The sequence below is a fragment of the Polypterus senegalus genome, chromosome 9 (assembly GCF_016835505.1).
Source record: "Polypterus senegalus isolate Bchr_013 chromosome 9, ASM1683550v1, whole genome shotgun sequence".
NCBI classification, from domain to species: Eukaryota; Metazoa; Chordata; class Cladistia; order Polypteriformes; family Polypteridae; genus Polypterus; species Polypterus senegalus.
The window spans coordinates 182,001,146-182,013,908 of NC_053162.1; the positions used below are offsets into that span (position 1 = coordinate 182,001,146).

The following is a 12,763-nucleotide window of genomic DNA, read 5'->3' on the forward strand; positions in this document are numbered from 1 at the left end:
CATCAGGTCCTTCCATGAAAACCCTAAATCCAAAGAGGACTGTTTGATTTATGTTAGGTAGATTGCCCAGAGGGGACTGGGTGGTCTTGTGGTCTGATACCCCACAGATTTTATTTTTTTTCTCCAGCTTTGGAGTTTTTTTTTTTTGTTTTTTCTGTCCACCCTGGCCATCGGACCTTACTTATTCTACGTTAATTAATGTTGACTTATGTTTATTTTTTATTGTGTCTTCTATTTTTCTATTCATTTTGTAAAGCACTTTGAGCTACGTTTTTTTTGTATGAAAATGTGCTATATAAATAAATGTTGATTGGTTGATCTTCAATAATCTGCTCGCGTTCACATCATTCAATGCTCAAAACGTAGATTTACACAGTAATGGACCACATGCTATGAGAATCTGTGGTCCCACAACAAGTAAAGCTACGACAAGTTTAATTTCAAAGAAAGCACAACTCGGTCAGGTGTATATTTATGATCACAGAGAAGCGATGTAGCATAGAATCAAAAGGGTTAAACGATCGGATGTATTAGAAATTCTACAACCAATGATGGATACAAATCCATACGTCCAAAAGTATCGCTCTTTACACAAAGTCTATGTTAAAAACACAGACAAAGAAGTTTTTTTGGATATCTATATGAATCCGAAAGATCACGCTCGCATATATAATAAACCAACATGTGACAAATTGTCAGTGATAGTAGTTTCGAAAGACGGAGATATCAAAGACAGAGATGCTATTCGTGTTTATTCAAAAGCACAGCACAGTTTGTCTCAAGCAGCAGATCCAGAAAATGATGGGCGCGTAGGGCCTACATGGGGGTCTACTGTATACAGTATATTGTCACACACGTGCGCTTAGGAGGCAATCAACAGGTCCTGAGGTGAGTGAATGGTTACAAGATGAGGGGTTGTATGACGGTGCTAATGCCTCTCTCTCTAATCCTACAGAACTAAAGAAGAGAACTAAGTATCACATACCTGCATCAGACACTTTCCCATTCATTACCTCACCTCCGGCTACCTTTGATGACATCACTTCCGGTCCGGCCATGCTGACGTCACTTCCGGCTCCCGTGGATGATGTCATTTCCTGCTACTACCATTTCCTGTAGCCATCTTTTCAAGATATTAAAGCCGACAGAAAGTCCATCTCATTTGTCGAATGTCTGATATCTTTTGATAATCATCTTGACCATCTTTTTGTGCACAACAATATAAGGGGCCAATCCCCAAACCTTTATAATCGTAATTTGTGATTTATTTTATCACAATGTATTATATTTATGAAAATGTATACATATATATATGTATTTATATACAAATGTATATATTGTAAGAGACGGCCGACAGCTCAACCCAGCCGGGACGCCCCTGCGATGGAAGGCCTCCCCCAAGACGCTAGATGGCAGCTCCCCTGGCCTGCAGTGGTGCCCCGAATTCCCGCAGGGCACTATGGGACATGTAGGCTAATAATACAGCCCTGCTGGGTATAATGGCCAAATGAGGGAGGCAGCTTGATGGCTGAGGTCTCCAGGACCCTAAACAAATCCAAATCATATTATGGGATATCATCTACTGTTAAATTCTACTCCGTACTTCTAACAATTTTATTTTTATACTGTATTGAGGATTTGTTCAGTTCAGTGTATTGTATTGTATTGTATTGACCCCTTTTCTTTTTGACACCCACTGCACGCACATCCTACCCGGTAAGGGGTCTCTCTTTGAACTGCCTTTCCTGACGTTTCTTCCATTTTTTCCCTACAAGGGGAGTTTTCCTTGTCTTCCTAGAGAATTAAGGCTGGGGGGCTGTCAAGAGGCAGAGCCTGTTAAAGCCCATTGCGGCACTTCTTGCGTGATTTTGGGCTACACACAAATAAATTGTATTGTGTTGAATTGTATACTGTGGGTGCCGCCAGGGGACGCTGCAAGAGGACCGGAGGAGTTGTGTTTTAAGCCATAGCCCGGAAGTACGCCCAAGTCACGAGGACGGAAGCTGCAAAGTACTTGAAGAAAACTTAAGTCCTCCATCCAACCCGGAAGTGCTGGTAAGTCACGTGAGAGAAAGAACGGAAGCACTTCCAGGTCAAGGACTATTTAAAGGACTGCTGAAGACCCAGCAGGCGAGCCGGAGTCGGGAGGAGGTGCACAGGAGAGTATTCTGTTTACTGTGGCTGTGGTGTTTGAGAGCACGGGTTCAAGAAGAAAAAGTATTAAAATACTTCTGAGTGCTTTTACCCTGTGCCTTGAACGTCTGTCTGTTGGGTTTTAGGGGGAAACAGTGACCCCTAACATCTTACAATATATACATATACATACACTGACATGGACACATTTGTTGATGCCCCTCCACAAAAAAAAAAGGATACCATCCCCATTGTCTCTTTATTAACCTAAAGCTGACTAAAGTCATTGGCGCCCGTCACTGTTTATTCCACGTTCAACCAAAATCAGACTTGGCTTTAGAGTTCTGAGCAGAATATTTCAATAATAACATAAATGAGAATGGAGGGGACCCTCACCTCGTATTTTAGAGTTTGCCATCTCTGCACACACAAGCGATTCCCGGAGCCCTCCATGAGACTTCCTCACCCGTCCGTAGGTCCTTCGGCCCACTCGTCCTGAGCAAACTGCTCCAGCTGGGTCAGGTCTGAAGGGGGTCTTCTCCAGACTGACCCAACGCCACTCTGTACGTTATTTGCTTTGTTATCATTGAAATTAATTAATTTTAATTCCATTCCAGTAAAAATAAGAACAAAAAAAATGGCACAATCAAGAACTGAATTTCGCAGACCAGTCATATTGTGTCATCATTCCTTTCCACTAAGCCACCAAAGCCAAACTGTTCAATCAGATTGCTCAGAGGAGCCAGGGCCGGGTTAAGATGAAATTGGGCCTGATGCTGCAGCGCTAAAAAGGTCTATTTGTTCTCGGCATAGGCGCCTGTGCATTCGACACTCGCCGTACACGCGCACTCAGAGCGACCAACGAGCATTAATTGCTTGTGACTCAACCAGTCAGCCTTTATTGAACATGAATAATAATAACGACTTAGTATCGTAACAACTCGAGATTAACATCAAACTATGGAACATCAACATTCAATAGCAATTGTCTGAAAAGTGCACTTAATGCAGAAAACCTAACAATGAAATACACAACATTTCTCAATTATCTTACGAAACAGAGTAAGAAAAAATGAATTTGCAGAGACATTGGGTCAAAGGGACTCAGTTCAGGCTCTTGAGAGTAAAAATTTGTCCACGATTTAAATTTCATAACAGACCAGAATCCTGTCAAGGATTTTAAAAATTCTAAACATGCCCAGCACAGATAACCATTTAAATAGCCATCGATTTTTACTGTACAACTAAATTTCAAGGTGAAAAATGTACAACGTGGCACTTACCGAACAGTAATAAAGTGGCAAGAATCCCCAAGATATTGCAAAAAATGCAGTTAAATTACTAAGTAAACTTTTTGATAGCATTAACTTGAAATCTTCGGTTAACAATAAACACAACGACGTTATAGTTACGTCACAGCACAAAGAACAATAGTAACTGTATAATAAGTAACGCTGTGTCTAGGCGTCCGAAAATCGGACTCCAAATTTTATTCTAAGAATTATATTGAGGTTAATATAGCAAAGGAAAACTGTTCAGCTTACGGAAAATCCTCGTCTGTTTTCATCTGGGCCGATTTCAGGAATGCATCACCAATAGCACCCACCTTAATCCGGCCCTGAGAGGAGCCAAACACACACATATCACTAACGTTTTATTGTATAGTTGATGGATTTCATTTGGTCTGAATGAGAAGCACACCACAAATATGCATGTGATTTTTAAGCCCCGGTTTTTGTGATACGATTAACCCTCGACTATATATTCTTTATTAACCCTCTCGATCTGGGCATTATGACAAATATTTTTTTGAAACAATCAAGCAGTATTATTTAACGACATACATACAAATTATGTAAAACGACGAGGTGCACCAAAGATGCCTACATGAAGAATCGGGCAGGTTTGCTAAAAGAGAAATAAGCCTTCATCGCGCTGTGTATGATTCTGATTGATTACGAAGCAAGAATAACGACAGTATGAGTCGAGTCTGAGCGGGACGGTTTGACAAGGAGTTCGCCTGCAAAAAGTCGCTCCCATCTGGGCTGGAAAGCGAACTGAATGCGAAAGTCCCTCCGCCACCCTCATCAATGCCTACGCTGGCCACTACAGTCCGACTGCGCACGCGCGCCCTGCCGCGCACGCGTTTGTTTACAAGCGCGACCCACGCGGCGGCGTCATGACGTCACGGTTTCCGGGTGAAGTCTAGCGGCGGCAGGGAAGAGCTGGCAAGTGGGCAGCTGGGTCCTTCGTCTTGCGCTCTGGCTGTCGCCCGAAGAATTGAGCCGTCGGCGAGTTGGGGGAGAAGTGACCTTCCTCATAGCGCAGGTGAGAAGGAATATCGGCTCGTATCCGACTGTACTTTCCTGTGCCCTGCATTAGAGTGCCGTCCGCTCCGGGCCTCCCACAGCAGGGAATGTGCTACGCGTGGGGGGAGGGAGAGCAACCCGCAAGGCGAAGGAGGCTGACTGCTCGGGGGACGTTTGGGGGAGACGGCGAGATTCATCATCTCCGCTCCGATTTTGTTTTAGGGTGGCAAATCTAAAATATCGCTGACCCAAAAATGTGTCCTCTCAAGTCACTAGCCCAGCGCTTGAATGGACCACAGCTGTCATGGGAAGAGAACGAGAGAGCCCGTGTCACTCGAAGGAGGCAAAGTGTAACGGTAACTGCCATGATGGAGTGACAAGAGACTCTGGAGCGCTTTATTTAGCAGGGTGTTATTAGGCAACTGTGGTGAGGTAAAATATGATCTAACAGATTCATGTGGCAGATCAAACGATGACAGTGGCCCTTCTGATGGACTAAAAACAAGCAGTGCTGGTCCTAGATTCGGCACCAGTCTGACAGGTCAGCTTGTAGGGCACTGACTGTATTAATGAAGACATTGCATAGTATTAATAATGTGATACTTTTAAGAAATAAGAGGTGGTCACTAGGATGCCATGAGGGGCACACCAAATGTGAAGGTGTGCATCAATGATGGAGAAAAAGTAATTACTAAATATTATTGATATGGCAATAACAGATATGGGTCTATTCAAATGGTTCAGTAGGAAAAAGTGTGACACAGGGGGACACAAAATGGCATTGTGGCATAATAGAGAGTTTAGCAGTTTTCAGTGGGTTCAGGGTCTGCACTGCCATCTCTCAATAAGGAGACCTCCGCTCACATCCTGGGTCTTTCCCTCATGGAGTTTGCATGTTCTCCCTGTGTCTGTGGATGCTCCGGTTTCCTCCCACAGTCCAAAGAAATGCATGTTAACTGGACTGGCGATTCTGAATCAGCCCTGATGTCTGGCCTGTGATGGACTAGTGTGCCCTGTCCAGGGATTTGTTTTCTACCTTACACCCGAAACTTGCTGGGATAGGCGCCCCAAGATATGGCAAATTTAGAAAGTGGATGGATGAGGCCAACTGTTATACTGGACAGCTAAGCGCAAAGAAAGACAGAAACTGCACGCATCATCCTCATTATTGGGTTTAATGTCCATTTTCAGATCTAACACAGTTAGACACAAATCCTTTTCCTTCACTCTGGGCGTTCGTGGGTATTCTTTTAGTTGGGGGAGAAGTCATATTTTCACATTATCTAACACCACCTCCAGCCATGTCTTCTTTGACCCCATTCCACCCATCCTCTTAGTTTTGCATCTCATCACTTGGCCGTTGTGCACAGGCCTGAACCACCTTAGTCTGGTTCTCCTCATCACAACACCAATAACCTCCACACCAAGTCAGATAGGAATTGCAGTGATCGAGAAAAAAAAAAAGCACAGGACAGGTAAAGTCAGGTCGGGGAGCATGCACTGGTACAGCACGTTGGCACACCCATCGTATGACGGAACAGCTCGGGATTACACTTTGCAACCTCCAGGAAGACACGCGCTTCAGGCCCACTCCCTGGAAATGACCATCTATCTGCTGCAGCCAGGGGTTACGTGGGGTCCCCTTGGCCTGGTCCAGCCACTCGGGTCCTCAACAATGAGGGTCCCACGTGCTGGATCACCCTCGGGTAATCGTGCCGTATGGCCTTAGTGCCACAACTGACACTCCGTCACAATGTAGTTCATGAGTGTCATTCGGGACTCCGTGAGCAACACAGTCACACCAGCGGGACCCAAGGATTCTCTGAAGAGTCACACAGGAAGCACCGGGACTCTAAAGACTTGGACCTTTGTCCTTTTGCAGATATCAGGAGCGCCACACACCCCTTTCCAGTGACCTCATGACCACCCCATGCTCTCCCAATCCATCTACTGACCATAAGAAGAGTCACCAGAGTCACGTGAATGTCACTGCCAAGGTAAGTAAACCTCTCGACGAGGTCGACACTCTCTCCACAAACAGAGGAGATGCCCAAGAGGTCATTGAAGGCCTGGCTCTAGGTTTTAATCAGGGACCCTCGCAAGCCCAGACACTCAGACCCCTCATTCAGTCTCTCGAGAGACCCCATCAGAGCCTCCATTGAAGATCACAGCATCGACGGAAGAGTCAAGATCAGTAAATCTCTCCTCGCTAACAGATGCCCCCCAGCCGCTGGACCCCATGACCCTGTCCAACACTCAGTCCACTGAACAGAGTATGAGCAGATCAGACCCCTGACGAACCCCAGAATCAACTGGGAAAAACACAGAGGTCCTTCCTCCACTGTGCACAGCACTCCCAGTACCAGCGTACAGGCCCGCCATGATATCCAGCAACCTCTATTTCACAAGTGGGGAGGTGCACGTCCTGCTGCACGTCGTGCAAATAAATCGGTACCGCAAGCGAACTCTGATACTTAGCACAATGAGAGAAGTCACAAAATCAGCTCAAGAAAATTCTAGAAATAAACCCGAGCTAAATCCTTTAAGTAGTTCTTTTGTGAAAAGCAGGCAGACAGACATTGGATTTTATATGTACAGTCATATGAAAAAGTTTGGGAACCCCTCTCAGCCTACATAATAATTGACTCTCCTTTCAACAGTAAAGATAACAGCGGTATGTCTTTCATTTCCTAGGAGTACTGCGGTGTTTTCTGCACAAAGATTTTTAGTGCCGCAGTATTTAGTTGTATGAAATGAAATCAAATGTGAAAAACTGGCTGTGCAAAAATGTGGGTCCCCTTGTCATTGTGCTGATTTGAATGCCTGTCACTGCTCAGTGATGATTACTTGGTTGGATGAGCTCGTCAAGCCTTGAACTTCATAGACAGGAGTGTCCAATCATGAGTGGTCAAAGGTATTTAAGGTGGTCAATTACAAGTTGTGCTTCCTTCCCTTTGACTCTCCTCTGAAGAGTGACAGACAGCATGGGATCCTCAAAGCAACTCTCAAAAGATCTGAAAACAAAGATTGTGGAGTCTCCTGGTTTAGGGGAAGGCTACAAAAAGCCATCTCAGAGGTTCAAACTGTCAGTTTCAACTGTAAGGAGTGGAATCAGGAAATGGAAGGCCACAGGCACAGTTGCTGTTAAACCCAGCAGGTCTGGCAGGCCAAGAAAAATACAGGAGCGGCATATGAGCAGGATTGTGAGAATAGTGACAGACAACCACAGGTCACCTCCACAGACCTGCAAGAACATCTCACTTCAGATGGTGTATCTGTACATCGTTCTACAATTCAGCACAATTTGCACAAAGAACATCTGTATGGCAGGGTGATGAGAAAGAAGCCCTTTCTGCACTCACGCCACAAACAGAGTCTCTTGTTGTATCAAATGCTCATTTAGACAAGCCAGATTCATTCTGGAACAAAGTGCTTTGGACTGATGAGACACAAATGGAGTTATTCAGTCAGAACAAAAAGCGCTTTGCATGGCCGAAGAAGAACACCGCAGTCCAAGAAAAACACCTGCTACCTCCTGTCACATGTGGTGGAGGTCCCATCATGCTGTGGGGCTGTGTGGCTAGTCCAGGGACTGGGGCCCTTGTTAAAGTTGAGGGTCGGATGAATTCAACCCAATATCAACAAATTCTTCAGTATAATGTTCAAGCATCAGTCACTAAGTCAGTTACACAGGGGTTGGATATTCCAATAAGACAATGACACAAAACATAGTTTGAAATCTACAAAGGCATTCATGCAGAGGGAGAAGTCCAATGTTCTGGATTGGCCAACACATCACAGGCTACAGGAGGACAGCATCGAGAGGCTCAAAGGAGCAAAAGGAGGCTCAACTGAGTATTGATGTCATATCTCTATTGGGGGACCACATTTATGTACCTGTCTAATTTTGTTATGATGCATACTGCATATTTTCTGTTAATCCAATAAACTCAATGTCACTGCTGAAATACGACTGTTTCCATAAGGCATGTCGTATATTAAAAAGAAGTTCAGCCAATGAGAAACAAAAAGACGTTTTCATATGACTGTATATATATATATATATACTAGACATTAAGTCCATTACAATAACGGGCGCTAGACCAGTAGTGCATAAACATTAGTAGGAGCAGTCAATATTAAATGGCAAGGGACCTTGTATGTGGCTGTAATATGTGTCACTGTATTGTGTGCCTTTAATTTTCTCTCTCAGTAATACTGGTTTGTATTTCCATAAAATGCCTATAATTTTGTCTGACAGTAATACAGTGGAACTTCAGTTCACGACCATAATTCATTCCAAAACTCTGGTTGTAACCCGATTTGGGCGTGAACCGAAGTAATTTCCCCCATAGGACTGTATGTAAATACAATTAATACGTTCCAGACCGTATGAACTGTATGTAAATATATATTTTTTAAAGTTTTTAAGCACACATATAGTTAATTATACCATTGAATGCACAGCCTAATAGTAAACTAAATGTAAAAACATTGAATAACACTAAGAAAACCTTGAGCAACAGAGAAAACTAACACTGCAAGAGTTCACGCTATAGCCTTACGACCCGCTCACTAAAAACACTTTTTTTTTTAATGAGTTTTAAGCACAGGGAAAAAAATGAACATTTGAAAAATTCCGTAATTTAATAAACAACCAAGAAAAGTAACATTGCAATAATGCACGCGCGCTCCTGTGTGTGTGTGTCTGTCTCTCGCGTGTGTGTGTGTGTCTCTCTTAAGTGCGTGCCTCTGTGTCTCTCTCTCTCGCGCGCCTCTGTGTGTGTCTGTCTGTCTCACACGTGTGTGTGTCTGTCTGTCTGTCTCGCCTGCCTGCCTGTGTGTGTGTCTGTCTCTCACGTGTGTGTGTGTCTCTCTCGCCTGTGTGTCTGTCTTTCTCTCTCTCTCACGCGTGTGTGTGTCTGTCTGTCTGTCTGTCTTGCGTGCCTGCCTGCCTGTGTGTCTGTGTGTGTGTCTGTCTTTCTCGCGCACGCACAGGGAATGCACAGGAAGAGACTGAACACGTGCCGTGTGGCCCCACGCATGCGCACTTCACCAGAACGGACACCTGGACGCACACAGGGGTTTTATTAAATAGGATATAGAGAGAGAGAGATTATTTTATTTCAGTTAGTACTTCCTGCTACTTTAATAGTTTTGTTTAGTTTTAGTTTTTCATTTTGGTTTTGTTAATTATTTTATTTCAGTTTACGAATGTTTTTTATTAATATTTTCAGGTTTGATTTTAGTTTTCGTTAGCTATAATAACCGTGCTGGGGTGTCTTTAATTACCTTCAAAATTCCATTTTGGTTCCTGTTTAGGTACAGGGGGTATCAAACATGTCTCAAAAGACAGAGTCCACCTCTCTTGTTTGCCCCCCTCATTGTTCCCAGTGCTCAATAATTTGATTCAATGGACGTGATTGGGTGGGTGAAAGCACGCGTTTTTTTCTTTTTTGACTCTCTCTCTCTTTTTCTTCTCCGCTTGTAGGTTTCCACCACAATGGAACCAGAGACAAACACTTTCCACGTGGAATTCCCAAACTTCTCTGGAAGCGTCTTGCAGAAACTGAACCAACAACGACAGCAGGGCCAGCTGTGCGACATCACCGTGGTGGTTCAGGGCCACCGCTTCCGCGCTCACAAGGCGGTCTTGGCTGCCAGCTCTCCGTATTTCTGTGACCAGGTCCTCCTCAAGAACAGCATGCGGGTGATCCTGCCGGACGTCATGCACCCGCGGGTGTTTGAAAGCATCCTGCAGTCGTGTTATACGGGGAAGCTGTTACTGCCCGCCGCCGAGATTGTGGGCTTTCTTACGGCGGCCAGCTTCCTTCAGATGTGGCATGTGGTGGACAAGTGCACTGAACTCCTCGAGGGGAACCCCTCAGTGTTGTGTCAGAAGTCCAGCCGCAGTAGTGACCACCAGTCTCCCAGCAGCAGTTGCTATAACCACGTGGGTGAAGGCGCCGAATCTAATGGGGGGCCGCCGGACATGACCAAGGCTCAAGAAGTCACTGACCTGAGAGAGACCAGATTTCCTCTCCACACCAATAATCAGGGCCATCTGCACAACACCTCCCCGGCAGATCAAGACCACTTCAGTTCAGAAATGACCAGCCAAGACGACGAGGGGGGGACGAGTGATGGCACCGATTATCCGTACTCCAGGCCAGTGTACATTCAGCCCAGCATCATGTATCACAAGAGATGGGTCCACGTCAAGAGAGAGAGGTATGAACAGGACGACTTCGACGCCTTGACGGTGACCCCGGTGACCGAGGACCCTCAGATCTCGGACTCGGACCAGACCATCCAGGGCGAGGTGGAGAGCATGTCCTCCAACATTGACAGCTGTAACGCCGACCCTGTTAAACCGGGCAAGGAATTTGAGGAGAACCCAGAGGTCAACCACACCTACGACGAGCAAGTGGACTTCTACGGGGCGTCGATGGAAGAGTTCGCCGGCGAACGAACCCGGGAACCCCTCGGCAGTCACACGGAGGACTTGGTCGCCCAGAGTAGCGGCGACAGCACGGAAATCCTGGGCGACCTGCAAGAGGGGTCTCCGCACTCTGGCTTCTCGGCAGGGGTTTACGAACTGTACCCCTGTCAGTGCGGCAAGAGCTTCACGCATAAGAGCCAGCGGGACCGGCACATGAGCATGCACTTGGGACTGCGGCCGTACGGCTGCGGCGTGTGCGGCAAGAAGTTTAAAATGAAGCACCACCTCGTCGGCCACATGAAGATCCACACCGGCATTAAGCCGTACGAGTGCAACATCTGCAGCAAGAGGTTCATGTGGAGGGACAGCTTCCACCGCCACGTGTCCTCCTGCACCAAGGCCCACCAAGCCAAGAGTGCCGAGCCAATGGAGGACGTCTCCTGAAAAATGGACTCTTGGGGGGTTGGGGGCCCCTCTCTATGTGTGCGCAGATGAAACTATTTTTTTCGTTTTTAAAAAAAAAAAAATGTCCGCAATGTTTGTAGATTTTCTTGGGTCTGAAACGTGGAATTATCTGTGGGTCATTCGGGACCCACTAAGCTTTGGGGGAAACTGGACGTCCCCAGCGGTGACTGAAAAACTCCCACATCTGTGACCGCCCAGTGTTTCAGGGTGAAATCGGTAAGGAGGATCGGGACGCCCCCCCGTGAATAAGCCACGGCGTGCAGGTGCTGTGGAACTCGAGGAGCGGAGGGCCGGGAATGCCCACCCACGTTGGTGAGGAACGGGCATCCTCCCCAGCCCTCTCTCCATTTTTACGTCCCCCATGTGCCAGTCACGTGCTCCGAAATGATTACGCGGACGCCATTTCTGATACGGGTAAAAGGCTTTTTGGCTCAGACGGTGTGGTGGAGGCGCGTGGCACAAAGGCCAGAAGTGGAGACCCTCACCACGGGACAAATACTTGAAGACTGGGGCTACTTGGTGCCAGCCTGTTGTTGTGCTGTTTCTCTTTTTTTTTTTGTCTGGGTGTATTTAAATATTATTATTGTAAGAAAAATGTAATTAAGAAAAGTGGCAAAAGGAGTACGGCACGGTGTGAAAATACTTGAAGTGATCCCGACCTTTGAGCTCTTCAAGTGCCACGGAGCATCCCAAATGGGCGGCTTTCGGGAAGACATTTATTTAAGGAAACCACGATGAGATTATATAAATATAAATAGATTTATATATATATATATACAGTATATATTTTTATTGTTTGTTAGCACACACCTGGTACATCAACTCTCTATTGACTGCACTTCAGGATATCGTTAATTTATGTTGTTACGAGTTTAATAAAGAAAACCATTCGTCCCAATGCGATGTTGATTCACGCTTCGGCTTGGGAGTCATTTGATGCGTCGCCAGTGGAGGAAACGTCAAGAAAACTCGTGATTAGCTGAGTAATGGGAGGAAGAGGGCAGGGATGAGCCAAAGGGGATTGAGTGTACCCTTGAATTTGTGTTTGCTTATTTAGTTACTTATTATTGGCTGACATCTTTATCCAGGGTGACTTCCAACATCTGACATTCGATTGGTGACATTTCTTTGGCTATGCAACTGGCGCACAGGCAGGTGAGGTGACCTACTCAGGGTCACACAGGTGTCCGCTGGAATAAGTGCTCCACGGTGCCCACTAGAGGACGTCAGGCCACCCTGATGAAGTCTGTTTGTGATTGTTTGGTCAGCGACATTCACACCAGTGGCCTGCCTGCCTGCTGGAGGTCATTTTGTAGGCTCTGCCAGTGCTCATCATGTTCCTCGTTACCCAAAGGAGCAGATACTGGTGGGTTAAGGACCTTCTACGAGGGGCCCTGTCCAGCCGTCCTAGAGT

The 12,763-nt window shown here is 45.9% G+C and overlaps 1 protein-coding gene across 1 annotated transcript; it reads left to right on the forward strand.

The window, feature by feature from the left end:
- Positions 1–4,318: 4,318 nt before the first annotated feature.
- Positions 4,319–12,120, forward strand: zbtb43 (zinc finger and BTB domain containing 43). Its single transcript, XM_039764459.1, has 2 exons — positions 4,319–4,461; positions 9,934–12,120. Exon 2 carries the CDS (start codon positions 9,946–9,948, stop codon positions 11,326–11,328), a length of 1,383 nt encoding a protein of 460 aa, XP_039620393.1. The 5' UTR covers positions 4,319–4,461; positions 9,934–9,945; the 3' UTR covers positions 11,329–12,120.
- Positions 12,121–12,763: the final 643 nt, after the last annotated feature.

What these genes read in the sequence shown, in the direction of transcription:
- zbtb43 (XM_039764459.1), top strand. Translation starts at nt 9,946, where the DNA reads ATGGAACCAGAGACAAACACTTTCCACGTGGAATTCCCAAACTTCTCT.